The 27706-nt window shown below is 45.3% G+C and overlaps 2 protein-coding genes across 2 annotated transcripts in view; one reads left to right on the plus strand and one right to left on the minus strand.

Moving 5' to 3' along the window:
• LOC133424432 (protein NLRC3-like) overlaps positions 1-25336 on the minus strand; it is a 35273-nt gene extending 9937 nt beyond the window's left edge. Inside the window, exons 1-9 of the mRNA XM_061715042.1 lie at positions 25177-25336; positions 21992-22122; positions 21598-21909; positions 21349-21465; positions 20708-20786; positions 17921-18128; positions 15699-17469; positions 15183-15356; positions 14901-15071 (exon numbers count right to left, since the gene is read on the minus strand). Coding sequence (XP_061571026.1) covers positions 14901-15071; positions 15183-15356; positions 15699-17469; positions 17921-18128; positions 20708-20786; positions 21349-21465; positions 21598-21909; positions 21992-22080 — 2921 coding nt within the window. The 5' untranslated portion in view covers positions 22081-22122; positions 25177-25336. The remainder of the gene's footprint in view (positions 1-14900; positions 15072-15182; positions 15357-15698; positions 17470-17920; positions 18129-20707; positions 20787-21348; positions 21466-21597; positions 21910-21991; positions 22123-25176) is intronic.
• Positions 1-27706, plus strand: part of LOC133424461 (zinc finger protein 239-like) — a 278042-nt gene that overhangs the window by 192664 nt on the left and 57672 nt on the right. The window lies entirely within an intron of this gene.

Genomic DNA, 27706 nt, shown 5'->3' on the forward strand with positions numbered 1-27706 from the left:
AACCGGACTGCTCATGCCATACCCTTGGTGTCAGGGGAAAGGGTTCTGATAAGGAACTTCCGTCGACGGGCCCAAGGGAAGTTATCTCCCCGATGGGGCCCTCAACGGTTTGTCATACTGGCGCAACCCAATCCCGAACAGCCAGTGTACGTTGTCCGACCAGAGGCCAAGGAAGGACCTGTCCGTACAATTCATCGCAACAATTTGCGTTTGTGTATCTTTGATCCGGCAACTACTGCTTTCCCAGTGGATGACAGGGACTCTAGCCAAGAACGTCCCCCATTGGAAGACCTTCTGACAAAGGTATTCCCCCCAGTGGCTAGACTGGCTGGCCCTACTCTGACGAGTGTAACTTCTTATAACTCAGTCCACTGATTGCACTCTTTTCCTGCCTTCCAGCCTGGTTTGACTCGCCGACGCTGTTCCTCTCCTGAGAGTCTGTCGGACCACGCCCCCTCACCTGCCGGACTGATCCCACGTCTGTTTTCCTGGTGCGGGACGCCAGAGCTCCCCCAGCGCACACAGTCAGGCGCGCAGAGACTGTAGGCCCTGGGCGGGCCAGTACAGACTGTTGGCTCATTGTATGGCCACGGGTTTTTACCACTGACTTTTATCATAGAGTTTTACTTATTGTCCTTTTTATTATATTGTCTCGGCTGAGCATTTTTAATTCCTATTCTTATTTGTTTTAGGGGCCACTGACTGACATCATTATCTGGGGGATACAGGATTTGATTGTAGGGAGGGGGGTTGAAGGGGTTTGGGGCCACTATAGATGTTTCACGAGACCTGCTTTTAATGGTGTTTGCATGTGTTTTGGAAACTTATTGTTTGGTTACCATTGGCTAATGCCGTGATCCTTATTTGATTCTGATATTGGTTTCTTGCAGTGGTGTATCTAGGTCTCAGTCTAATTCTGGTGGCCAAGCTATTTAATTTGAGCCCCCTCCTCCCGTTGTTGTTTTTAATATTATTAGTGGCAGATCTTAACCCCCAGATTTCTTTTACCCCAGTGAGCCGAAAATATATTACTTGTTGTTCACTATTGAATAAAGTGTCGTAACCTCCCACCTGCTTCTGTGGTCTATTGGGGATCGAAAAGAACCTACCGATTGTGACATGTGTTTTTGGCTGCTGCACGACTGAATTTCTCCTCTGGGAGATCAATAAAGTCTATTATTCTATTCTATTCTATTCTATTCTATTCTATTGTCCTTTACTGAATTAAATGGTTGCTAATCAATAATTCCGCCAATTAATTAGCCTGTCTGAGTTTCACCTGCCCTTATAACATTATGACCTTTGATTTAAAATATTCATATTTTAGATTGTAGGTCATCGTATACCCCGTCAAACACAATGACAACTAGCAAAACTTGATATCAAAAGCATCAGTAGTGAAGTCCCTCTGCGCAGACCCTGTTTAGCATTTTGTTTTCAGTTGTAAGAGCTTCCTTCATCTTTTTTTGCTGTACAGAACAGACTTGTATTTCATGCCACGAATAAAGTAATTTCATTTGTAGTTATGTGTTTCACTTTTATTACAAACAAAGAGCTAGATATTAGTGTTGGTGTGTTACATTTATTATGAACAGATACGAATCTTAAACAAAATATTAACTTGTACAAATTTGAAAAAGGTTTACAAATGTTAAACATTTGTATGTGCAAATTGTAGAGGTATCAAAAGCTGAACTACAACGAAATATCTTCACATGTAACTCAGAGTTCTTCTGCAGGGAACTGCTCCTCGAGGTCTCAGCAGATCTTATCCTTTCAACCGGACTAGAATCATGGAAGCCACGCCGTTGTGCTGCCTGTAGAATCATCATGGCCCCCATCTCTGTTGCTGCTGCTGCAGAGGGTTATAAAAATGAAAAATGATTTATATCTTATTGATTTTATGTCAGACATATGGATTTCTGTTGTCTAGTTGCCAGAATAATCACATTATTGGTTCCATATTATGTTCTTTGCAAATATAATCATGTGTTTTAGGTACTTTGTTTTATAAACAGTCACACCGGGTTCATTTTGACCCTGGAAAACAGCTGTGATTGGTTTTAAATCAGTATTCTGATTAAACCTGATCAGTGTGTTATAATATAAACGCATTTTCATTAAAGTCAGACAATAATGCCCAAAAGAGTACTGTAAACTTGGAACGCAGTTGGATAATAACACATTAAACAATACAGATACAGACCCCTCAGACCATGACAGAGGTTCATTTAACCTGTTGGAAGTTGATGTTCCATCACAATGACTCTGGAAATATGATATTAAGGTGGAAAAGTTACATAGTGCTGCTTTAAATGTAAATGTACAGGTAAATCGTTATTTAGCAGACGCTTTTATCCAAAGTGACGTGAATAACATACAGAACATACAGAACAAAACATTATTTGAACAAAGGCAACAAGTTAGCAACTCACTGTTATTTTGATCTGCTCCGGTGTCCGGTGTGACTCCGTCCCCGCCCTCCTTTCACTTCCGGTTGAATGCTCCAGAGGAAATTCTTGAGCATGCGCAGACTGCAATATCCGATGTCCCCGTTTACATGGCGTTAACAACCCGATTGCGAACGGGTTATATAGGTGCTGCAACCCGATTACTAAATGTCAGACATAGGTCCGACATAGGTCCGAACTAGATCGGGTTAAGGTGTTTGCATGCAGTTTAAAAGTCCGAACGATGTCTTATACGATCAGAAACCCGATGGAACTACTGCATGTAATGCTGTTTGAACAACGAGGGACAGTTAAAATTAGGTTTTGCATCAAAACTTACCCTCATAAAAGGATCAGTAGCAACAGCACGGACCCGGCAAATCTGCCAGCTCCGGTGTTACTCCGTGTTACGGAGCTCTATTAGTACCCTCACCCTCATCATCACCCTCATCTTCTCCCGCTTTATCCGTTCCCGGGTCGCGGGGGCAGCAGCCTCAGCAGGGATGCCCAGACTTCCTTCACCCCAGACACTTCCTCCAGCTCTTCCGGGGGGAGTCCGAGGCGTTCCCAGGCCAGCCGAGAGACATAGTCTCTCCAGCGTGTCCTGGGTCTTCCCCGGGGTCTCCTCCCGGTGGGACATGCCTGGAACACCTCCCTAGGGAGGCGTCCAGGAGGCATCCGGTACAGATGCCCAAGCCACCTCAGCTGACTCCTCTCAATGTGAAGGAGCAGCGGCTCGACTCCGAGCTCCTCCCGGGTGATCGAACTCCTCACCCTATCTCTAAGGGAGTGTTAAGATTTTGGCCTTGAAGATTTAAAAAACTGATTAATCCATATTATATTCTTGGTTAAAACCATTAACATTATAGTTTATTTAACGGGAGAACAAAACAATATTCAAATAATGTGTTCAGAGGAGTGGTTTCGCTGCTTTTTGGCCGTGTGCAATGGATGCAGTGTGTGCGCGTGCGCAGTCTATGCAGAGCTGGCTATGAATGGAGTCCACGGTAGGCTATCATTGATGGACCGAACGTTGACATGACAGGAGCTCACAAGCCATCGGTATGTGTACTTGTTCTTACCTTTCCAAACTGCTGATTGCTCTCATAGCCTTGTAGCGTTTTGATCTGTATAATCCGTTTTGAAAGGTGTTGTGATTGTTCCCGTTTGGTGTTGCATTGTTGCGCTGTCGGTGTTTGTAAACTTTCATTCATAACAGCGTTTGATTCTGCCTCCTTCCGGGGCTCGCGAGTAGCTCTGTGACGTCACCAACGCTAGGCATTGTGGGAAATGTAGTTTGGAATCGCCGCGCATGGAAACATGCAAGAAAGTTCAATTGTTTGACATGATTATTGCTATCATTGTTCAGCATGTAACATTTAAAATTAAATCGAATGATGATAATAATAATTATTACATATATATATATAAAATAAATAACTATGAAAATAAATAAATAATAACAATTGTAGTAAAAATAAATTGTTATGTTTGATTGGCATAGTATATAGTCTAAATTAAATAAAGTTTAAATGGATTTGCATTGATGAAATGTTACTAGGTTTCTAGGTTTCTGAATTAATGATTAATGGGTTTTCTAAAATAATACTAAGTTAAAATGTTTATCATTATTTAATTATTTAAAATGATTGAATGTTTGTTTGGGATAAAGAATATTTCTTTACATTAAGTAAATGCATAATAGGATACTTTATTGTGGGAAAGCCTTTATAATAGTTAAATACATTCTCATTTCTGATGATCTATTCTGATGAATTATTATATTCTTTATTATATTCTGATTATATTATTTGTTTCCTCAGGTTTATAACCTGTGCAATTTGTGGAAAATAAAAAACCAACAAATAGAAGCACGAGTTGTTGCCATTTGTGTGCTGCCTGCCGCCCATTCGGAGGGCAAACCTAAAACATCCGAACAGTTATAAACCGCGGCCCGGTCCTGTGGAGAGGACCAAGCCCGGACAGCCAGTCCTTCCCTGAGGACTGCTGCTCATCTGCTAACCTGCAAGACAAAATAAGCTACAGCCAAGAAGAGGAGAAACAGCCTGACAAGAGGACTGCCCAGTCGGCATAAAGCTTGAAAGTCAACGCAAGAGGAAACAAGATGGCGGACGCAGCCCAGGAGCTGGAGAAGCTGAAGCTGAAGCGTACTGCAGCCCAAACCGCTTTTACTAAAAGAGCTAATCATCTCATCTCCAGGGCTAATGCTCTTAGTGAAAATGAACTAAGGGGCGAATGGAGAACCCTTAAAGTGGAGTACACAAGAGTCCGAGATGCAGGGTTTGATTATGCCACAGCCCTGAGAGAGATAGAGGATGACGACGCTACAAAGAAAGCGGAGGATGTCGACGAGAAAACGACTCAGTGCGACCAGAAATTTGATGAAACCGAAGACGTACTCAAAAGAAGCTTCTGGACCAGGTTCGCAGAACAGGCTTTTAACACCCTCGCTGAAGAGGCTGAATTAGCCATGGACCAGGCCGAGGCATCAGACTACCAGCAGTTGAATCGGAGGGATCGCGAGCTGGGAATTAGAGAACTGGAACGGGAGATCTTTGAATGCACTAGATTAGTCAATGAATGGATGGACTGTGTTCCGATACCCAAGTTGACTGAGGCAAGGAACCGAACCAGGAAACTGAAGAGAAGACAGGAAAACCTGTCAGACAGGTGGGCGTGGCGTGGCTGGAGCCGGGACGAGGACGACGAGGAGGAGGACAAAAAGCAGGCGGAGCCAGATGTTGAGGATAAAAACCAGGACAAAATGCAGGGCAACGCCATTGAGCAGCCCACGACGGCTCACCCAGACCCTGACCCGTCTGTCCAAACAGATACTCAAACCCCTGTCCACGACATGCAGCCTCAAGGCTTTCAAACTATGCCCTCAAATCTGCCCCATGGTGCTCAGTCAAGCTCACGACATACCATCTCAACCGCACTGCAAGCTGGTTCTGGCACGCCTCCTGGGGCCTACAACTTCAAGCCCCACATCACTCTAGAGAGAGCACGCCTACCCATGTTTTCCGGTAACATAAGAGATTACTACCGGTGGAAAGCTGAGTGGGAGGATCTTCAGCAGCTTGGAAACCCATATGGGTTGGACAATGTGAGGAAATTCCATCTCCTAGGCAGCCTGGATGAGAAAGTCAAGAGAGACCTTGTGCTGTCAAGCTGCGGATCCACTGACGACGTGTTCAGACTACTAGACAACAAGTACGGGAACAAGCCTAGGATTGTGCTGCTCATCTCAAGAGAGGTTCACGGACTTCCTCCTGTAAAGGGCAACAACCCTAGGAAGACGATCGAATTGATCCAGGCTGTGGAGAGAGCGCTGCGTGATCTCCAAGTACTGGGGGAGGAAGATGCTGTGAAGACTCGGGTGGTGGCACAGTCTATTGAGAGCAAGCTGCCCGACTCCATGAAGGAAAAGTGGCTAACACATAAGAGTGACCCTGCGAGCGGGTTCTCATCACGCAACCACTTTGATTGCCTACTGCAGTACCTAAGAAAGCAGGAGGACATTCTCGAGGAGTTGGAGCAGCTGCAGCTTAGTTCACCTGAATATCCTGAGAAATGGAAGGACAGAGAAACAGGAGGAACTAATGTCAAAACTTCCCCCTGAAATGATAGCAGAGTTCAAAGAAGCTTTCTCGAACAAAATCTCGACGACCGTGTGCAGCAGCACCGAAAGTGAACCAAGAGAGTACCCAGTTGTTATGATGCTACTCAAGGCCACTACGAACTCAGGCCAACTGATCGGCACGTTGATTGATCTTGCATCAGATACAAATTACATCTCACACGAAGCAGCAGAACGTCTACAGCTAAAAGGTGAAAACATCAAGTTGTTTGTACAAGGTGTTGGAGGAATGGAGAAGACAGTCGCTACCAAAAGGTACTCCCTGAGACTACGAGTAAAGACTCCCAAAGGGACAGTGGCGGAGCACAAGCTCCTCTGTTATGGCTTGGAAAGCATTGCTCAGGTCAACCAGGCAGTCACGCCACAGCAACTGCAAAAATTCTTCCCAAATGTCAGAGCAAATGACTTGGTCCGCCCTGAGAAGATTGACCTGCTGATTAGTCATCGAGAGGGTCGCTTGGTTCCACAGCCTGTTCAAATCGAGGGAGATCTCGTCCTTTGGGACGGTCCCCTGGGGAAAACGGTCGGTGGAAGTCATCCTGACCTCTTCGAAGTGATAGACCTAGCAGTACACAGGTCTGAAACTCACTTCGCACGAACAATGAGGACCGCCTCAGGGGCCTACAGAGAGATCCTTGAGGCTCCTAACCATGTCCAGACAGGAGCTAGAGTGCCAGTTGTCCGCAGTACGGCAGCTGCTACGAACAAAGACCTGATTGACTGGTTCAAGTGGGACAGTGTCGGCGCTGCATGCGTCCCTCAATGTGGTGGATGCAAGTGTGGGAGATGTCCCCCTGGAGGCAAAGAAATGACTCTAGGAGAGGAAAGAGACCTTGAGAAGATCAAAGGATGCCTTACCTATGTCCAAGCAGACAAGCACAGTGAATCCCCTCATTGGGACGCATCCTACCCCTGGAAAGGAGACCCTGCAACGCTTCCTGACAACAGACGTGCAGTGGAGGCAACTTTCCGCAACACGGAGAAACGTCTTGAGAGGGATCCCGAGTGGAAGGCTGCGTACAAAGAGCAGATCCGCGAGATGGTATCAAGGGGAGCTGCCACTAAACTCACTGAAGAGGAACTCGACAACTGGGAGGGACCGCGCTGGTACATAAGCCATCTTGTCGCTCCAAATCCTCACTCTTCAACCACCCCCGTGAGAATCGTGTGGAACAGTAGCCAAGAGTTCCTGGGGGTGAGTTTGAATGACCTTCTACACAAGGGACCGGACGTCCTGAATCCAATAAGAGGAGTCCTTCTGAGGTTCAGAACTGGGTTGTGCGCTGCACTAGGTGACGTGCGCAAAATGTATAACTCAGTGTGGCTGAAAGACAAGGAAGTCCACCTACATCGATTCCTCTGGAGAGACAACCCAGAGGATGAGATCGAAGTCTTCGCCATTGTGAGAGTCAACATCGGTGATAAACCTGCTGGGTGCATTGCTCAGGTAGCCATGAGAGAAACGGCAAACCTGCCCCAGTTCACGGCCATGGAGGAAGAACGCAGAGTTTTGGTAGAAGACAGTTATGTCGATGACATATTGACATCCCACGATAACATCAAGACACTAGAGAAGATCACCACAGGGGTCGAAGAGATCTTAAAAGCTGGAGGCTTCTCCCTGAAACCGTGGCTCTTCTCTGGTCAAAGTGGGAGGTCAGGAACTGCAGCCAACTCCATTGACAAGACAATTGTGACTGCGCCCAAAACTCTGGTGCTACCCAACCAGATGAGTGAAGAGGAGAGCAAGGCGCTAGGAGTCGGTTACGAACCAGAGTCTGACACGCTTCGGATAATGACATCTATCAACTTCTCAAAAAAGCGAGGGAAGATGAGGACGGGAATTGATTTACATGAAGGTGAAGTCAGAAGTAACACTCCAGACCCCTTGACCCGTCGAGTCCTACTAAGCCAGGTCGCTGGGTTCTACGACCCTATTGGACTTGCCACGCCTGCTAAGCAGAAAGGAGCCATGCTCGTGAGGCAGTCCTACCAAGAAGCAAGCAACCCAACTAAAGACACCTGGGATGACCCACTCTCACCAAAACTGAGAGAGGCCTCCATTAGACTGTTCGAGGAGTACGTGCGACTTGGCCAAATCAAGTTTGAGAGAAGCCTCACACCTCTCGGAGCAAAAGGCCAGCCAGTAGGAGTCACATTCTCAGATGGGAGTGAGGCTTCCTATGGTGCTGTGCTTTACCTTCGTTGGGAGACACAAGATGGGGTCATCATAAGGTTGGTTGAGTCAAAGGCCAAACTGACTCCCCTCGACCAGAAAGGGGACGTGATTAAAGCCGAGCTATGCGGCGCTGTCTTCGCAGTTCGTCTGAAGAAATACTTTGAAAAGCATTGCCGCATCAAAGTCACACACTGGGTCCACCTAGTGGATAGCCAAACTATCCTGGGAGCAATACAAAAGGATAGTTATGGCTATCAGACTTTTTTCGCCAACCGAATTGGAGAGATCCAAATGGCTGGACCAGTAGAAGACTGGAAGTGGGTTGATGGAAACCACAATATAGCAGACATCCTCACAAGGGGAGCAAGTCCCGAGGAGCTCGACCAAGAGTCAGAGTGGCAACAAGGTCCAGAATTCCTGAGATTGCCTGAATCTGAGTGGCCTGTGGAGATGGCCAGTGAAATCCTGACCAATGTCGCTGATGACATCAAAAGACTGCAGAGAAAGGCGTTCTCGGCTGTTGTCACAAGGGCTCAGTCACAGAAGGCCTCAGATCCCTCAAGCACTGACTCTGGAACAAACATGGGAGACATTTCATCACCAAAAGACCAAGGTCCCACTCCATCGGCAGAGAGACTGAAGAGGAAACCCTGGGCCTTGGGTCTTGTGCGACTTGTTGAGCCCAAACGGTTCAGTAGCTTGTCAAAACTATGTAGCACTGTAGCCTGGGTCAGAAGAGCGGCAGAATCCTGGCTGAATAAACTAGACCAAGCCTCAGAGTCTGCAAAGTGGGAGGCGAGGATGTCTGAACTCTCTGCACAAGAAAGATCACTGGCTTTCCAAGACCTGGCCATTGCAGCTCAAGCCGGTGTAGACTTTCGAGACACAACTCTGAACCGCCTAGTTGTGGCTAGAGACCGCAACACCGGTCTCCTCCATTGCGGCGGGAGAGTCCAGTCTTGGAATGAAGACAGAGCAGCCGTACCTTTGATTCCCTTCAAATCATGGCTAGGGACGTTGCTGGCTCGAGAAGCTCATGAGACAAATCATGAAGGCGTTGCAGCCACATTGCTGCGCACAAGAAGAAAAGCCTGGGTGGTACAAGGGAGAAGGACTGTCAAGAAGGTGGTTAATGAGTGCATCACTTGCAAAAAGCAAAGAGCCAAGTTGTGCCAGCAAGTAATGAGTGACCTCCCTCAGGAGCGTACCAGCAGAGCAAATCCTTTCGAGTATACCACACTGGACCTTTTCGGCCCCTTCGAGGTGAGGGACGCCGTAAAGAAAAGAACCAAGAAAAAAGTCTGGGGAGTCGTGTATTGCTGCATGGCTTCCAGGGCTGTCCACGCTGATCTCGTTGACGACCTCTCTTCCGAGAGCTTCCTTCAGGCTTTCTCCCGATTCACTGCGCTGAGGGGGCACCCCAGGAAGTTATGGTCAGACAGAGGCACAAACTTTGTGGGTGCTAAGCCGGTACTAAAAGAACTACACAGGTACCTCGCCTGTCTACAGAGGGCATCGGTCAAGAATGTGGCAGGAAAAAACGGTACTGCATGGCAGTGGGACTTTCATCCAGCTGACTCGCCCCACAGGAATGGAGCAGCAGAGGCGGCTGTCAAACTGATCAAGAGAGCTCTTAACAGCCTTGGCGGAACAACAGGCTGCTACACCTGGGGGGAGTTCCAGACCCTCCTCTACTCGGCTGCCAACTTAACCAACGAGCGGCCCATCGATGCCAAGGCACAGGAGCAAGAGGACACAGTGGAGTACCTGACTCCCAACTCCCTTATCCTAGGACGCACCGGTCAAGGAGGAGACATGCACGGGATCGACGTGGAAACCCACCCCTGGCGCAGGTTGAGGGCTGTCCAAGCTGGTGTTGACAAGTTCTGGGCAAAGTGGAGCGAGCTAGCAGGCCCAAACTTGTTTATCCGGCACAAGTGGCATCGAACAGAGCGGAGCGTCAAGATTGGAGATCTGGTTTGGATCGCAGACCAGAACGCCCTGAGAGGACAATTCCGGCTCGGACGCATCGTCTCAACGTATCCGGACGCGAAAGGGGTTGTCCGGGACGCAGATGTGACAACCTGCCTAGGACTTCCTGCCCCCTACGTATCCAGAGCCCGGGAGACAGACTGTACTCTACCCACGACCATCGTCCTTCGGAGAGATGTACGACGGCTGGTGGTACTGATTCCTGTTGAAGACCAGAAAGAGGTAAACTAAGTCCTCACCACGGGTACCCAAAAGACTCTGTGAACTGTTTAGTTAGCGGGTAACCCTGGGAGGCGGCTGAGTGGTTCAAGGGAAAACCTACACTCAGTGGGAGGAAAGGTGGTGGAATCTACCTCCCTAGTAAAGTTGTGCTTGAGACTTTGGAAAAAGGAAAAAAAAAAAAAAGAAGATTCTTAGTTTAGCTTATACCTATGAAGGTTGGACTTTAAGTTGAATTTCCGCAAGTATGGTTATGTGGCCTCTTTGGATCTTTGATCACTCGGCCAAGTGGGAGGTGTTAAGATTTTGGCCTTGAAGATTTAAAAAACTGATTAATCCATATTATATTCTTGGTTAAAACCATTAACATTATAGTTTATTTAACGGGAGAACAAAACAATATTCAAATAATGTGTTCAGAGGAGTGGTTTCGCTGCTTTTTGGCCGTGTGCAATGGATGCAGTGTGTGCGCGTGCGCAGTCTATGCAGAGCTGGCTATGAATGGAGTCCACGGTAGGCTATCATTGATGGACCGAACGTTGACATGACAGGAGCTCACAAGCCATCGGTATGTGTACTTGTTCTTACCTTTCCAAACTGCTGATTGCTCTCATAGCCTTGTAGCGTTTTGATCTGTATAATCCGTTTTGAAAGGTGTTGTGATTGTTCCCGTTTGGTGTTGCATTGTTGCGCTGTCGGTGTTTGTAAACTTTCATTCATAACAGCGTTTGATTCTGCCTCCTTCCGGGGCTCGCGAGTAGCTCTGTGACGTCACCAACGCTAGGCATTGTGGGAAATGTAGTTTGGAATCGCCGCGCATGGAAACATGCAAGAAAGTTCAATTGTTTGACATGATTATTGCTATCATTGTTCAGCATGTAACATTTAAAATTAAATCGAATGATGATAATAATAATTATTACATATATATATATAAAATAAATAACTATGAAAATAAATAAATAATAACAATTGTAGTAAAAATAAATTGTTATGTTTGATTGGCATAGTATATAGTCTAAATTAAATAAAGTTTAAATGGATTTGCATTGATGAAATGTTACTAGGTTTCTAGGTTTCTGAATTAATGATTAATGGGTTTTCTAAAATAATACTAAGTTAAAATGTTTATCATTATTTAATTATTTAAAATGATTGAATGTTTGTTTGGGATAAAGAATATTTCTTTACATTAAGTAAATGCATAATAGGATACTTTATTGTGGGAAAGCCTTTATAATAGTTAAATACATTCTCATTTCTGATGATCTATTCTGATGAATTATTATATTCTTTATTATATTCTGATTATATTATTTGTTTCCTCAGGTTTATAACCTGTGCAATTTGTGGAAAATAAAAAACCAACAAATAGAAGCACGAGTTGTTGCCATTTGTGTGCTGCCTGCCGCCCATTCGGAGGGCAAACCTAAAACATCCGAACAGGGAGCGTCCAGCCACCCTGCGGAGAAAACTCATCTCGGCCGCTTGTATCCGCGATCTTGTCCTTTCGGTCACTACCCAAAGTTCATGACCATAGGTGTAATACCGTAATACATTTTTTTCTGTTTATGGTTTCAGATCTTCCAAGCACCTGAAGCTGTTCAACGACACCTTCAGAAGACGCACGGTCCTTCCTTGAGCCAGCAATAGTGCATACATGTTATGCACTATATTTTTTTTAACAATTAAGTTGTCATTTGTGAAAATTCAGTGTTGTGATTTCTTTACAGTTAACATGATTCATTTGTCTTGTAACATAAGAAATGAAATGATGAGGAATCGGAGTAAATAACTGTGGTGTACATGTTTAGAATTCAATTAAATCTTCCTGTGTGAATTAGTGTGAAGACAAGGTGACCTGTTCCCTCTTCAGGGAACTAATGGTTGATTTATGGTTCCGCGTTACAACAACGCAGAGCCTACGGCGTAGGGTACGCGTCGATTTAACACAGAACCGTAATTCAGGCTTAAGATCCGTTTACACCGTGTAACTGCATGCGAGCGTCCGACTATCGCGTCGAGCTGCGTGACATCGGACGCTCTCTGTCCACACTGAAAACGTTAAACTCGTGGCCAGTTAAGACAGTCCAATACAAAAAAATAAAGCAATGGAATTTATTTTGTCACTGAAGTTCGATTGCATTGCATGGGATACGCTTTGTGTACGGAGCCGCTGCTCTTCTGCCCGGAGAGGCTTTGTTCCCTCCCCTGCTACACGTCATTCAAGCAGCCAATCAGCGCAGAGCCTCATTATCATAGCCCGCCCCTCAGGATCCACCAGCCAATCAGCACAGAGCCTCATTATCATAACCCCGCCCACTCATAATCCCTCATAGATAATGAGGTTAGAAGCGGTAAAACTAGAGACATGGCCCAGAGGCTGAATTTCTGATTTATGTAGAAAAAACAAGCTTTTGATTGTTTTTAAGACATTCAAGACCTGTTTAAAATATACATTAAATGCCATAATAGTTCTCATTTAGGTGGAATTAGTGAAATAAATTAACTTTTACACCATATTCTAATTTTACGACCTTCACCTGTAGCTATATTTATATTTACCATAAGAGCATAGGAGGCTATTTCAGTTGCTACATGGTTGTCTGTCTGTACAGTCATGCAAGTTCAATGCTATTAAAGCTCTTTAAACTTTAAATTAAAGCATTTAGTTTTTTTCAAATAGAATAAATACATTTCTATGCATTTTAGAAGTTTTGGGGATGTCCCTTTTTATGGCACCTGCGCTGCTGAAATCGGGGCGTTGTCAGGGTTTGACATTTCCCTCAGTTTGAGTTTCAGTTCTGTCCCTCCTTTTTCCATCTGCCCTGATTGTCTGCACCTGTGTCTCGTTAACCCTGCGTATATCTAGTCTTGTCTTTCCCCTGCTCCTCGCTGGTCCAGACTGTTTGCTCCCTCCATGTTTTCCTCGTCTAGTTTTTGGATTCCTGTTTTTGTTATGCCTTTTTGATCCTGCTCCACAGCGTTTTTGGTTTGTCCTTACAAATAAACCCTGAGTTTTCTGGAACTCCTGCCTCCTGCCTCCTGCCTCCTGCCTCCTGCTCTCCTGCACTTGGGTCCTCAACAAACCACTCCGTGACAGAACGGACCAGCCAAGATGGACCCAGCGGGAGAGCTCAACAGGCAGATGCTAGTTAGCAGTAGGCTATGGTTTTACTCCAGTCCGAGTCCCAAGCTCTGTTCTTCTTAAAAAATCCAATGGAATCCAAGTTATGAAAAACTAAAATATATTTATTTGCAAACTGTCACTAATCCACAACCATTGCCCCATACAACCCTCTTTCAGTTCGTCGGAGGCACAGAGGAACATGCTACGGGTCACGGAAGGGGGGTCCCCATTCCGGGGAATGCGCCTGGCTTTCCCAAGCCCGAGCCTTCAGCTTCAAGGGAGACAAAGTCGGTTCCCGCTCCTGTGATGGTCCCGGACGCCCCTCAGCCAGTGCCGAGGACCCAGTGTCCCCCGAAGCCGGCCCCTAGGATTCTTGGTCCCCCGAAGCCGGTCCCTCGGGTTCCCCCTGACCCACCTTCTACGTCCCGAGGACGACCCCCCAAACTGTCTCGCCGGTCAACCCGGCCTCGAGGGTGGCCCCCACAACTTTGATCATGTGTTGGTGTTGGAATTATTGTAAATAAGTAGTAAGTTATCATGCTCGCTATTAACAGAACGTATGATAATCTGCTTACGCCTGTGACACACTGATAAAGAATGTTGTGTTAAGTGATTAAAAAGTGCTGCACAAGAAGTTTCCTGTTCATCAGAATGAAGCAGATGTCTGCAGAGAAGAGAAAACTTCTTGTTACTAACGAACAAGAACAAAAACAATATATACCTGTCCACTGACTGCGACCACTCCCCTTCCCCTCCCTTTAGGGGCACAGTCAGCTATGTAACCTAGGCAGTGCCCAGAGTGAATAAAAGCAAAGGAAGCAGCAGAGACGGGTTAGAGTTAGTTGGGATTGTAACGTTTCAACTGCTCTCCTTGTGCAAGTCAAAAGATACTTACTGTGTACTGTGTCTGTTTTTGTCTCCAAAAAGTGTGATGTTAAGAATGTTAAGTGTTTGAACCTAACAGTTGGCCTGGGCCCTCCTCCGGGCCCTTTCCACCCACTCTGGGAGGGTTTTTTGTGATGCTTCATTGGAACATCTGGGATCTGTCCCTTGAGGGGGGGTAATGTCAGGGTTTGACATTTCCCCCAGTTTGATTTTCAGTTCTGTCCCTCCTGTTTCCCATCTGCCCTGATTGTCTGCACTTGTGTCTCGTTATCCCCTGTGTATATCTAGTCTTGTCTTTCCCCTTCTCCCTGCTGTGTCTCCTACCTGATAGTGTCCTACCTGAGAGTTTCCTACCTAAGAGTGTCCTACCTGAGAGTGTCCTACCTGAGAGTGTCCAGTCTCCAGCGGGCATCCTCCAGTCTAGACAGAAGCTTCCCTGCTGACTCCCCTGGATGGTTGTAGCTCAGGTCCAGCTCTCTCAGGTGCGAGGGATTGGAGGTCAGAGCTGAGACCAGAGAAGAACTTCCTTCCTCTGAGATCAGACAGCCTGACAGCCTGCAGACACACAACACAGGTCTGCTGCATGTTTTCTGCTCAAGTGTCCTTCTGCAGACATGTTTAGCAGCATGTTCACTGGAACTTGAAAAGACTTGAAAGAATCCTGACCTGAGAGACTCCAGTTTACAATGTGGACTCTCCAGTCCAGGACACAGAAGCTCCAGTCCAGAATCCTTCAGGTCGTTGTTGCTCAGGTCCAGTTCTGTCAGACTGGAGGACTGAGAGCTCAGAACTGAGGACAGAAGTGGACAGATGTTCCCTGAGAGGTGACAGCCACTCAGTCTGCAGATTGAAGAAAAGAACAACCAGGTTATTTCACTGTTGTGGAAGAAAATGTAGTTGTGTCTCCAACTGTTCTGCTGGTCTTCAGCTCATCCTGCCTCCCCAGGACAAACAGAAATGAAAGTGTTTCCTTGTCAGAGTTCATGCTTGTGGGTGATTTTAGGTCTAATGTGTTATTAAAGTCTCTGGAAATGAAAGAACCAGCGTAAACTCACTCATGTGAGGTTGTGCTGAAAAAAGACCCAAACAAGTGAAGAAAACATGAAATGTGGAGGTAAAACCAGACGTAGTAAGAAACTAGCCTCCACTCCAGAGGTCCAACATGTGTCTGTTGCTACTTACATAACTTTCTTGGAGGCTTTGACCACCGGCAGCAGCCTCCGTAGAACCTCCTCTGAAGCTGCGAACTTCTTCAGGTCAAACACCTCCAGATATCCTGATGACAGTAAGATGAAGGCCAGAGCCGACCACTGAGCAGGAGACAGTTTATCTGTGGAGAGATCTCCTGACCCCAGGTACTGTTGGACCTCCCCCACCAGAGACCGATCGTTCAGTTCATTCAGACAGTGGAACAGGTTGATGCTTCTCTCTGCAGACAGATCCTCACTGATCTTCTTCTTGATGTATTTAACTGTTTCCTGATTGTTCTGTAATCTTCTTTGGTTTGATATCATCAGACCTCGTAGGAGGTTCTGATTGGTCTCCAGTGAAAGACCCAGGAGGAAGCGCAGGAACAAGTCCAGGTGTCCGTTGGGACTCTGTAAGGCCTTGTCCACAGCTCTCTGATAGAGGTCAGCCTTTGTTTTTCTCTGTTCATCCAGCAGGTTGACTCCAGACTTGATGAAGGTCTGATGGACATGAAGAGCAGCCAGAAACTCCTGGACACTCAGATGGATGAAGCAGAAGACCTGGTTCTGGTACAGGCTGCTCTCCTCTCTAAAGATCTGGGTGAAAACTCCTGAGTACACGGCAGCCTCTCTGATATCGATGCCACACTCTCTCAGGTCTTTCTTATAGAAGATCAGGTTTCCTTTCTGCAGCTGCTTAAAAGCCAGTTTTCCCAGAGACTTGATCATCTTTCTGCTCTCTGGACTCCAGTGTTGATCCGCCTCAGCTCCTCCATCATACTTGACCTTCTTCAGTTTGGCCTGGACCACCAGGAAGTGAATGTACATCTCAGTCAGGGTCTTGGGCAGCTCCCCTCCCTCTCTGGTTTCCAGGACTTTCTCCAGGACGTTCTCCAGGACCGTAGCAGTGATCCAGCAGAAGACTGGGATGTGACACATGATGTGGAGGCTCCGTGATGTCTTGATGTGGGAGATGATCTTGCTGGTCTGCTTCTTGTTCCTGATCCTCTTCCTGAAGTATTCCTCCTTCTGTGGGTCATTGAACCCTCTGACTTCTGTCACCATGGAGACACACTCAGGAGGGATCTGATTGGCTGCTGCGGGTCGTGTGGTGATCCAGAGACGAGCAGAAGGAAGCAGGTTCCCCCTGATGAGGTTTGTCAGCAGCACGTCCACTGAGGTGGACCTTCTGGGGTCACTGACGATTGTAGAGTTGTGGAAGTTCAGAGAAAGTCGACACTCGTCCAGACCATCAAAGATGAACACGACCTGGAACTCTTCAAAGCTGCAGATTTCTCTGGTTTCAGAGAAGAATCCATGAACAAGTTCCACCAAGCTGAACTTCTCCTCTCTCAGCACATTCAGCTCTCTGAAGGTGAATGGAAGCAGGAACTGGATGTCCTGGTTGGTTCTGCCTTCAGCCCAGTCCAGACTGAACTTCTGTGTTAGGACTGTTTTCCCGATGCCGGCCACTCCCTTTGTCATCACTGTTCTGATTGGTCCTTCTCTTCCAGGTGGGGGTTTAAAGATGTCTTCCTGTCTGATGGCTGTTTCTGCTCCGTCTGGTTTCCTGGAAGCTGCTTCAATCTGTCTGACTTCATGTTCTTCGTTGACCTCTCCGGTCCCTCCCTCTGTGATGTAGAGCTCCGTGTAGATCTGCTCCAGAAGGGTTGTCTTTCCTGCTTTAGTGATCCCCTCAGACACATGCTGGTACTTCTTCTGCAGCTGACGTCTGAGTTTGGATTGACAAACGGCAGCGACGGTCTCTAAATACAGATGAAATAAAGAAAACCATGTAGTGATTAAAACCAGCCCAAACCAAGTTCTACTTCCTCTAAAGAATCAACATTTCAACATTCACTAATCAGCCGTTCAATGAGGAGTTTTGAAGCGTTTTCCTCCCAAAAACCCCTCCGATCAATCAGAGGAACAAGAACAGTGTTTCCTCTACGATTCACTTCAGACACACAAGTTGTGTTTGTTTTGTGTTTGCTGGAGCTTAATATTGAATCCACACGGTTCAACTCTTTAGAATAAAACTGTTATTTACTGGGATATTAATGACCCTATTAATGAGATGTTCCTAACAGAAGATGAGCTGAGTTCCTCCACCTTCCAGTGGGTTTAATGTTGTGTCTGATCTGTGAATGTTGATCATCTACTGAGACATTGGGTGTGGTTTATCCAGCAGCTCAGATGTTCAGAGAAACGTCTTACTGCTCTGTAGGAGGTCAGCCAGCTTCTCCTGCTTCCTCCTCCTCAAGAACTTCACTGTGATCTTCATGAATGTCTCTCTGATGCTCTTCTGCTCTTCATCTTCATCCTCCTCCACACTCTCTAAGGACTCTGGGTAATCTGGACTCAGAACCTTCTGGATCTTCTTCAGCTCGTCCTTCACAAACATGATGATGTCGTCCTCCAGCAGCTGGAACAGAAGACCACATGAAGGACACAACCAGACTGGAACCATGGAGACAAACATCAGGGGCCTTATGTACTAAGAGTGCGGCGCACAAAAAACGTGCGTACGCCACTTTCAACGCTCACGGTCGGATGTACAAAGAATGACGTGAACGTAGAAAGCTGCGGTCCTTCACTCACACATTAAGGCTTTTGTACGCACTTTTCTGAGGGTTTGTCCGTTGGCGACACTCACTGGTGATGCAGTGAAGTGCAGAATATGAGGAAACGTAACGTCAACAATAAATTCACGACCACATGAAGGACACGATCAGTCCCGACATCATCAGATAAATTACACAAGAGTGGAGCTGCAACAATCTCACAATCAACCACATGATCTGAACATACAACTAAAGGAGCTCAACGATGGAACCCGCAAATCCTGATGGAGCTTTGGCTCCGTTAGAGGAACCTGCTGATGGCAGGATCAGGAGCGAGTCCTGCAGGCACCACACCGATCTGCTGGTCCAGGGCTAAGACTGGACCATCAGCTGGTTTAGGTACCAAGAGGAACTTCTGGATCTCTGCCCTGAACTGGACCAGCTGCTCCGGTTCAGACCAACATGAACTTTCAGCTGGAGCTGCTGACAGGTCGGACATCTCTGTCACCCTGACGACCGTATGGGACGAGGACTGGAGATTAAAGCCAGATCCTAAAACATCCCATAACTGTGTCTGGACAGAAATACATTAAAATTAATTTTGCAGCAAAAACCGGTTCTTTAAAGTTGTCTTAAAAAAAAAAGGTGTCACGGAAAGGTGATGATGTGCATGTGTGAACTGATGTGATTCAGCAATGATGAAATACGTTTTTATTGAATGTTTAGGCAACTTTCAGAGTCTGATATGGGGTCGGCTGCAGGTTCTGCAGGATCCAGAAAGTGTTTCTCCGGTGTTGTGCCAAAAAGTGATTGCCTGCCAGAATCTGATTTCTTCTGATTTCTGGCTGCGGGAGCGCGCACAGCAGCCCGTTGAGCGACAGCGCTACAACGTCAGAGTTTCAGATTATGAAACTCAAGAATGAGATCAAGTCATATTTAGGCAGAAACAACTTTTCATTAACTGTATTTGGCCTTCAATCAATATTTGGCAGGTAAAGAGACCCATTTTCAGGGGAGAAATCAGATTCTGGGAGGCATTGGGATGCACCTTTGCACCTCGATAATCCCGTCGGCACAAATTGTCTTTATTTCTGCAGCGGAGGAATCAGATCGTGATGCTTCATGTTTTAAATATAAATCCATGTTGTTCACATTGTTATACTTATGAGAGAGGTGATCGCGGACATCCATAATGTGTAAGACTAAATAAACGTCTACATTGGTCTTAATGCGTCAGCATGACAATTTTCATCCACCAAAAATTCTGGTGTCGGTTCTTAACTTACAAACAAGAAAAGCAGAGTGTAATGATGCACTAACGCTGCCCATACTCTCTCTTCACGGAACGCAACGCAACGCAACGCAACGCAAAGCAAAGAACACCATAATGTAGGTGTCAAACTGAATCCCAGAAGGGCCGGTGTCCTGCATGTTTTAGATGTTTCTCTGCTTTAACACACCTGATTCTAATTAATCATCGTCACCAACTTGTCATCAAAGTCTGGATAGTTCTGTTGATGACACAGTCACTTGTATCATGGTGCAATGAAGCAGAGAAACATCTAAAACCTGCAGGGACACCGGCCCTCGAGGACTGGAGTCCGACACCAGCTGAAATCGGAAGAAATGCTCCAAAATGAATTATTTATTCCAGCTCAGAGCCGATTTTTTTTTTATATATGTTTTACCTGTTCTTGCACATTTCTTGTTAGGATGAGCGGTTTTTAATGGATAATTATCTTCTTTATCATATTCAAACATATATTTGAGGGAGGAGACGGGGCGGAGTGTTGTGCTCCCGCGCATGCGCGCTCAAATCCACGCTGATTGGGATGTACAGAGAAACCTGCGTGGATTTGGGCGTACGCACAGTTTTGTACATATGAATTTTTGCGGTCTTGTTAATTCCACGCACGGATTCAAGTTGAAATCCACGCACTCTTAGTACATGAGGCCCCAGGTCCATGATGGACAGACTGACAGTCCACTGGTCTCCAGAGACCAGCATGGAGACAAACATCAGGTCCATGATGGACAGACTGACGGTCCACTGGTCTCCAGAGACCAGCATGGAGACAAACATCAGGTCCATGATGGACAGACTGACAGTCCACTTGTCTCCAGAGACCAGCATGCAGATGGACATCAGCTCCATGATGGACAGACTGACAGTCCACTGGTCTCCAGAGACCAGCATGCAGATGGACATCAGGTCCATGATGGACAGACTGACAGTCCACTGGTCTCCAGAGACCAGCATGGAGACAAACATCAGGTCCATGATGGACAGACTGACAGTCCACTGGTCTCCAGAGACCAGCATGGAGACAAACATCAGGTCCATGTTGGACAGACTGACAGTCCACTGGTCTCCAGAGACCAGCATGCAGATGGACATCAGGACAACAGATGGAGAAGCAGTTGTTGTTCATGTACAGACCTGAAAGATGGAGTCCAGCTGTGTCTGATGCTGCTGGACAGACGAACCACTGGGGGACTCTGAGATCTGCTGGTCCACTCTGTGGAGGAACCAGGAAGAATTAGCTCACATCATGTCTGTCCTCACAGAGACAAACAGCAGCTGAAGGTCCATGAAGTCCTGTTGGGATGAGGACAGTCCATCAGAGGACTGGTGGTGGTGAAGGTTTACTAGTCCTGCTGATCCAACGAGAACATGTGACCTCAGTGAAAAGTTACAACAAGATCAGGAACATGGACAACTGATGGAGACATGAAGCAGCTGAGGATCTCTGGACCATCACCAGGATCAGTAAGAGGAACTCTGGACCATCATCAGGATCAGTAAGAGGAACTCTGGACCATCATTAGGATCAGTAAGAGGAACTCTGGACCATCATCAGGATCAGTCCTCTGGAAGGTGAGACCTCCAGATGTGTCAACCAGAGGAAAAAGCTCCTGACAGGAGATGAAGATCTATGAGGAGGAAGCTCAGATCACCATCAGGTGATGGAGGACCACAGGGGTCCAGGACTACATGGATCTACTCAGGAAGAAACATGTGGACATTTCCTAACATGAGGACTGATTTAAATACATTTATTGTGTTTAAATACATCTCACCTCTCTGAAGAAGAATGTTGGTCTCCTTTAAAGTTAATGCCTCTATCATGTGACCAGTCGCTCTTCAAGGACAAACAGCTGGGTTCATGTTCAAGAGAGTCTCCTTTCTGATGGACCCTGATAGAAGACAAAATTTCAAAATCTAAATATTCTATTCTTTATATGAAAAATAAGTTATACAGATACAAATATTTAGTCTATTTAAAAAGTATTAAACGTAAATCATTGGCAGATTTTGGATACACTCACCTCTTTACACCAGAACGTTGCTCTTCTTTGAAGTTAATAACATCGTCCTTTGACCAGTCGCTCTTCAAGGACACACAACTGGGTCCGGGTCCGGGTCCAAGTTCAGGTCCGGGTCCAGGTCCAGGTCCAGGTCCTCGTCTAGGTCCAGGTCCGGGTCCGGGTCCGGGTTTAGGTTTAGGTTTAGGTACGGGTCGGGGTCTCAGTTCCGGTCCAGGTCCAGGTCCAGGTCCAGGTCCAGGTCCAGGTCCAGGTTTAAGTTTAAGTCTAGGTTTAGGTATAGGTTTAGGTCCAGGTCCGGGTTCAGGTTGATTCCTGTAATAAAGGTGTTTGGTGATGTGAGTCTTGAGCTCCTACATGCAGAAGAGTCAGGGACAGTTAGAGATGCTCATCTCACCTCTGAGCTTTGCTCCGACTCTCATGTTCCCCACACAGAGAGGTTTTAGAGGGAGGGACTCCCTCCTCTCCGTCCTCACACTGGTCCATTCTGCTGAATTCACGTCCACATCAGCTCACACACACCTTCACCTGCAGAGGAAACACACATCAGCTCACACACACACCTTCACCTGCAGAGCAAACACACATCACTGGTGCTGCACACAGAGCAGCTGATCCTGCTCTGGTTTGTTCCTCTCTTTAGTGTTAATGTCACTAGAATGCAGTCAGAAACCAGTGGGGGGTGGAGGAAGTCACTGATACAGCCGTATCTGCTGATCCGAGCTGCTCTGAAACAGGTTTTTTCTCAGTCGCTCCCTTTTTCAAACATGCACAACATTGTAGAACCTTTTCAGTCTGGTTTTAGAACCCTTCACAGGACCGAAACAGCCTAACTTACGGTGACTAATGATCTGGTGCACACTTTAGATCCAGGGGAAAATGCAACCCTGATCTTATTAGATCTTAGTGCTCCATTCGACACTGTGGATCATAACATTCTTCTCACTCACCTTGAACAGTGTTTAGGCATTAAGGGGACAGCCCTGGACTGGTTCAATTCCTATCTTAAACATAGGACATTATCTGTGTCCATTGACCGGTTCTCCTCATCTATTGAATCTGCCTCCTATGGGGCCCCTCAGGGGTCCATACTGGGCCCATTGCTCTTCTACCTCTACACGCTTCCCCTTGGCGACATCATCAGAAAATACAATATCTCTTTTCATTTCTATGCAGATGACTCTCAACTGTACTTCCCACTGAAATCCACCAACTCTGTACAGATATCAAAGTCTGGATGTCAAACAACTATCTCCAGTTTAATAGTGGTAAAACAGAGTCATCATCTTTGGTCCTCCTAAATCAACAAACACTGTTGCAAGTAAACTATCTCACCTGGACCCGCATGTTGAATCCCACGCCAGAAACCTGGGGTTCTATTGGATTCAGGGCTCAGTCTTAACAAACAGATAAGCTCTGTTGTTAAAAACAGTTTTTATCAGCTACGTAACATCTCCCACCTTAAATCGTTTTGAACCTATAATGACTTGTAAAAAGTAATCCGTGCATTCATTACATCTCTCTTTGATTACTGCAGTTGCCTCCCCCAGTCTTTATGAACACGCCTGCAGTTGGTCCACAACGCTGCAGCAAGACTGCTGACGGGTACGAGGAACCGGGGACATGTCCCGCTGTCTTGGCTTCCGCATTGGCTATTTTAGAATCAAGTTGAAAGTCTTACTCATGGATTTTTAGGCTCTAAAAGGGCCGGCCCTGCTTATATCACTGAGCTTCTCCAGTTCCAGTCAGCCAGCGGTCCCTGAGATCCTCTAGTCAGAGAAAACTACCTGTGGTCACGGCTGGAGCTGAAAGGTGATAGGGCCGTTGCTGTGGAACCAGTTTCCCTCAGACATCCCACGTGCCCCCACTATCTCCACCTTTAAGATTAAAAACTCTCCTCAGAGTGTCACAGAGCCGCTATATTCTACAGAACAACCAACCAGTTGCTCAGTGACGACTGTTGGGGCCTGAAAATAACATGTGAGAGAGACCTGGATGTTTGATGGATAAAGACGAGTGGCTGACAATCATATCTAACAATGGGAAATACATTAGGGAAGCTAAAGGGAAATGTACACAATATAAAATAACACACAGGTTTTACTGGACTCCACATAGACTCAACAGAGCAGGTATAATAAATAATAACTTTGTTGGAAATGTCAAACACACATTATTTTTCATTCCAATGTATATACTGTTTATATTTCGTAATTATATATTTTTTTTAACCTTTTTTACCCTTTTAAGATAAGACAATCTAGTCTAATCTTAAAGCTTGTATAAGGAATAAACATCTTGTTTCCTGGTACAAAAGGGCAGCCCCCCCATAAAACCACAGTCCTCATTCAGCTAATCTGACGTAGACTCTCTCATCGGGATCGGATCCTTTTATTTCCACCACACAAACGACATTGTTCAAACAAAAATAACACAAATATAAATGTGTTTTAGTTGAATTGTGTGTCTGGATTGAAGCGGTTTGAGCTGGAGTCTGTATGGACCTCATGAAGCAGAAGTGTTGCAGCTCCGTTTCAGTCTGGTCTAGTTTATCCCCCAAACTACTGGACACATCTGTCAATTAACTAATGTCTAGTTTATCCCCCAAACTACTGGACACATCCGTCAATAAACTAATGTCTAGTTTATCCCCCAAACTACTGGACACATCCATCATTAAACTAATGTCTAGTTTATCCCCCAAACTACTGGACACATCCATCATTAAACTAATGTCTAGTTTATCCCCCAAACTACTGGACACATCCCTCATTAAACTAATGTCTAGTTTATCCCCCAAACTACTGGACACATCTGTCAATAAACTAATGTCTAGTTTATCCCCCAAACTACTGGACACATCTGTCATTAAACTAATGTCTAGTTTATCCCCCAAACTACTGGACACATCTGTCATTAAACTAATGTCTAGTTTATCCCCCAAACTACTGGACACATCCCTCATTAAACTAATCAATACGGTTTTATTTCATTTTATCTGGAAAAACAAATGTCATCATCTCAACAAAAACATCCTGAGTAACTCCAACAATCAAGGAGGATTAAAGGTTCCTGGTTTTGAAACGTCAAATGTTATTTATTATCTGAACTAATTAAAATAAAATCTAAGTAAAATTCGACTATGACACTTGATACCAAATGTAGTTTTTCAACAAATTGTAGTATTTTCTACAAAAATGTGGTTTAGCGTGTAATAAACCATCCAGTTATCAAATGTTAATAAACAGACATAACTGTGCTGGCGTCTGATCTATAAAAATCATCATTTAATCTGGAATAACCAGTATTAAATATCAGAATAAATGAATCTTTGATTAAAAACAAGGCTCCACAGGAAACAGCAGTCTGACTTTAATGCTGGAGACGACAGCTTCATTCCAGGAAATAAAAACACCAACGTTTGATCCATGAAGAAAACTAATCACCGGCTGATCCTCACGCTGTTTCTGATCAATAATAAAACCAATACAATTGTTGTCATTAACAATCATGTACATTTGTATTCAGACACAAAAATGATCAAAGTTTGCAGGAAAATCAGAAGTGAGAACGAGTTCCTACCGTCACCTGTTAGAGCGGAATGAACGTTAGGGAGGAGTGTGTGTGTGTGTGTGTGTGTGTGTGTGTGTGTGTGTGTGTGTGTGTGTGTGTGTGTGTGTGTGTGTGTGTGTGTGTGTGTGTGTGTGTGTGTGTGAGAGTGTGTGTGTGTGTGTGTGTGTGTGTGAGAGTGTGTGTGTGTGTGTGTGTGTGTGTGTGTGTGTGTGTGCGTGCGTGCGTGCGTGCGTGCGTGCGTGCGTGCGTGCGTGCGTGCGTGCGTGCGTGCGTGCGTGCGTGCGTGCGCGTGTGTGTGTGTGTGTGTGTGTGTGTGTGTGTGTGTGTGTGTAGGGGGGGTGGAGCAAAAACTCCTTTAACACGACCAGACAATAAACGACATTATACAACAATATACATCATTATACAACAATATACAACATTATACAACAATATACAACATTATACAACAATATACAATAATATTCCAGAAAGACAGAGCTAGTGGAAACTACTGTTAAAGCTAAACCAGAACTAATGTGGAGGAAATGTTTCATGTCTTATTCAGCTTTAGTGGGGTGTGATTTTATTCCTTTTAACTTTAGTGTGTTACTTTCATTGTTTTACTCATCTTGTATTTTTATTTTCTTTTTTCATGAACAGTAATGTATGTCCAAGGTTACAAGTAACTTTTGTTCTTTCTTAACAGAGCAAAGCACATTCCCACAGAGAACCACAGCTACTGTCTGAAAAAGGTCTGGTGGACTTTGATCAAGGAAACACTCCTTAATTCAATTCACTCGGCTGAGAAAATCACCTTTGATTCCTCCTCACCTGCTGGAACCCACTTTATATTTATCATTATTATTATTATTATTATTATTATTATTATTATTATTATTATTATTATTATTATTATTATTATCATTATTATTATTATTATTATTATTATTATACTTTATATTCCAAACATGTGCAATATCTGTCCACCTCACACACATCCTACCTGCTTCTTCTTTCCTTTCTTTCCCGTACTGCACTACTTTTTATTTTATACTGTTCATATTTCGTAATTATACGTATATTTTTTTACCTTTTTTACCCTTTTAAGATAAGACAATCTAGTCTAATCTTAAAGCCTTTATAAGGAATAAACATCTTGTTTCCTGGTACAAAAGGGCAGCCCCCCATAAAACCACAGTCCTCATTCAGCTAATCTGACGTAGACTCTCTCATCGGGATCGGATCCTTTTATTTCCAACACACTAACGACATTGTTCAGAAAAAAATAACACAAATATAAATGTGTTTACAGTTTTTTACGATTGTTTACACACTAAAATAAAAATGTCCACACAATTTGCCAAATTCTACTCCAAGGAGCAAAACATCTCCACAGATTTGCACAACATTACACACAGTGATTTGTAAAACTCTACACACATTTTCACACCGTAGACACAGATAAGGATTGTGAGGTTACTTTCTTGTCATTACAAAGCCCCGGATTGCCAATGACCACACTCATGAACAAACTGGATAATCCCATCCACCAGGTGTGGAAGCACACATGTGCTCATTTGAAAACGCAGCACTCAGGTGTGCTATAAAAGGCAGCAGGTGAGTTGTCTTCAACAAAAATGGAAGGAGCTAGAAGAAGAAGAGGAAGAGTGAGAATGAGAGGGGGAGCTCAAAGAGGAGATGAAGGAGGTAGAGGAAGAGGAGAAAGAGGTAGAGGAAGAGGAGAAGGAGGTAGAGGAGGCCCAGGTAGAGGAATAGGAGAAAGAGGTAGAGGAAGAGGAGAAGGAGGTAGAGGAGAAGGAGGTAGAGAAAGATGAGAAGGAGGTAGAGAAGAAGGAGGTAGAGGAAGAGGAGGAGGAGGAGGTAGAGGAGGAGGCCCAGGTAGAGGAAGAGGAGAAGAAGGAGGTAGAGGAAGAGGAGAAGAAGGAGGTAGAGGAAGAGGAGAAGGAGGTAGAGGAGGAGGCCCAGGTAGAGGAAGAGGAGAAGAAGGACTTGAAGAGTTGATAGAACCTGAACAAAGAAGACGAGGACCAAATTTGACTCTTGAAATCCGTGCAACACTTATTGACCATGTCATCAACATGGACTGACACTGATGGGAGCTGGACAAAGAGTTCAACCTAATCTCAGCAAAAATACTGTTGCGTCAGTAATTCGGACATTTCGTCGAGAAAACAGGTAAGCTAACCACACTGTACATTGAAACTGAATCTTGCTATCCTTATCATCAATAATGTTTACTATGACATTTGACAGTAGGCTGCATGTGTATTTTTTTAGATATCCATGGTTCACAACATGGTCCACAAGAGTTGCCCGAATTTCATTGCTTAAAGTTGGACCTCTTCTCCTTTCAGCTTCACCTCTTCCTGCTTGAAGTCTTCCTCTTCCTCTTCCTCTTCCTCTTCCTCTACCTCTACCACGGCCTCTGCCTCCTTCTCCTCCTTCTCCGATTCCCCCTCTCATCCTCACTCTTCCTCTTCCTCTTCCTTCCATTTTGGTTAAGTTTGGTGAAATCACCTGCTGCATTTTTATAGTG

The sequence above is a fragment of the Cololabis saira genome, chromosome 23, assembly GCF_033807715.1.
Source record: "Cololabis saira isolate AMF1-May2022 chromosome 23, fColSai1.1, whole genome shotgun sequence".
Taxonomy (NCBI): Eukaryota; Metazoa; Chordata; class Actinopteri; order Beloniformes; family Belonidae; genus Cololabis; species Cololabis saira.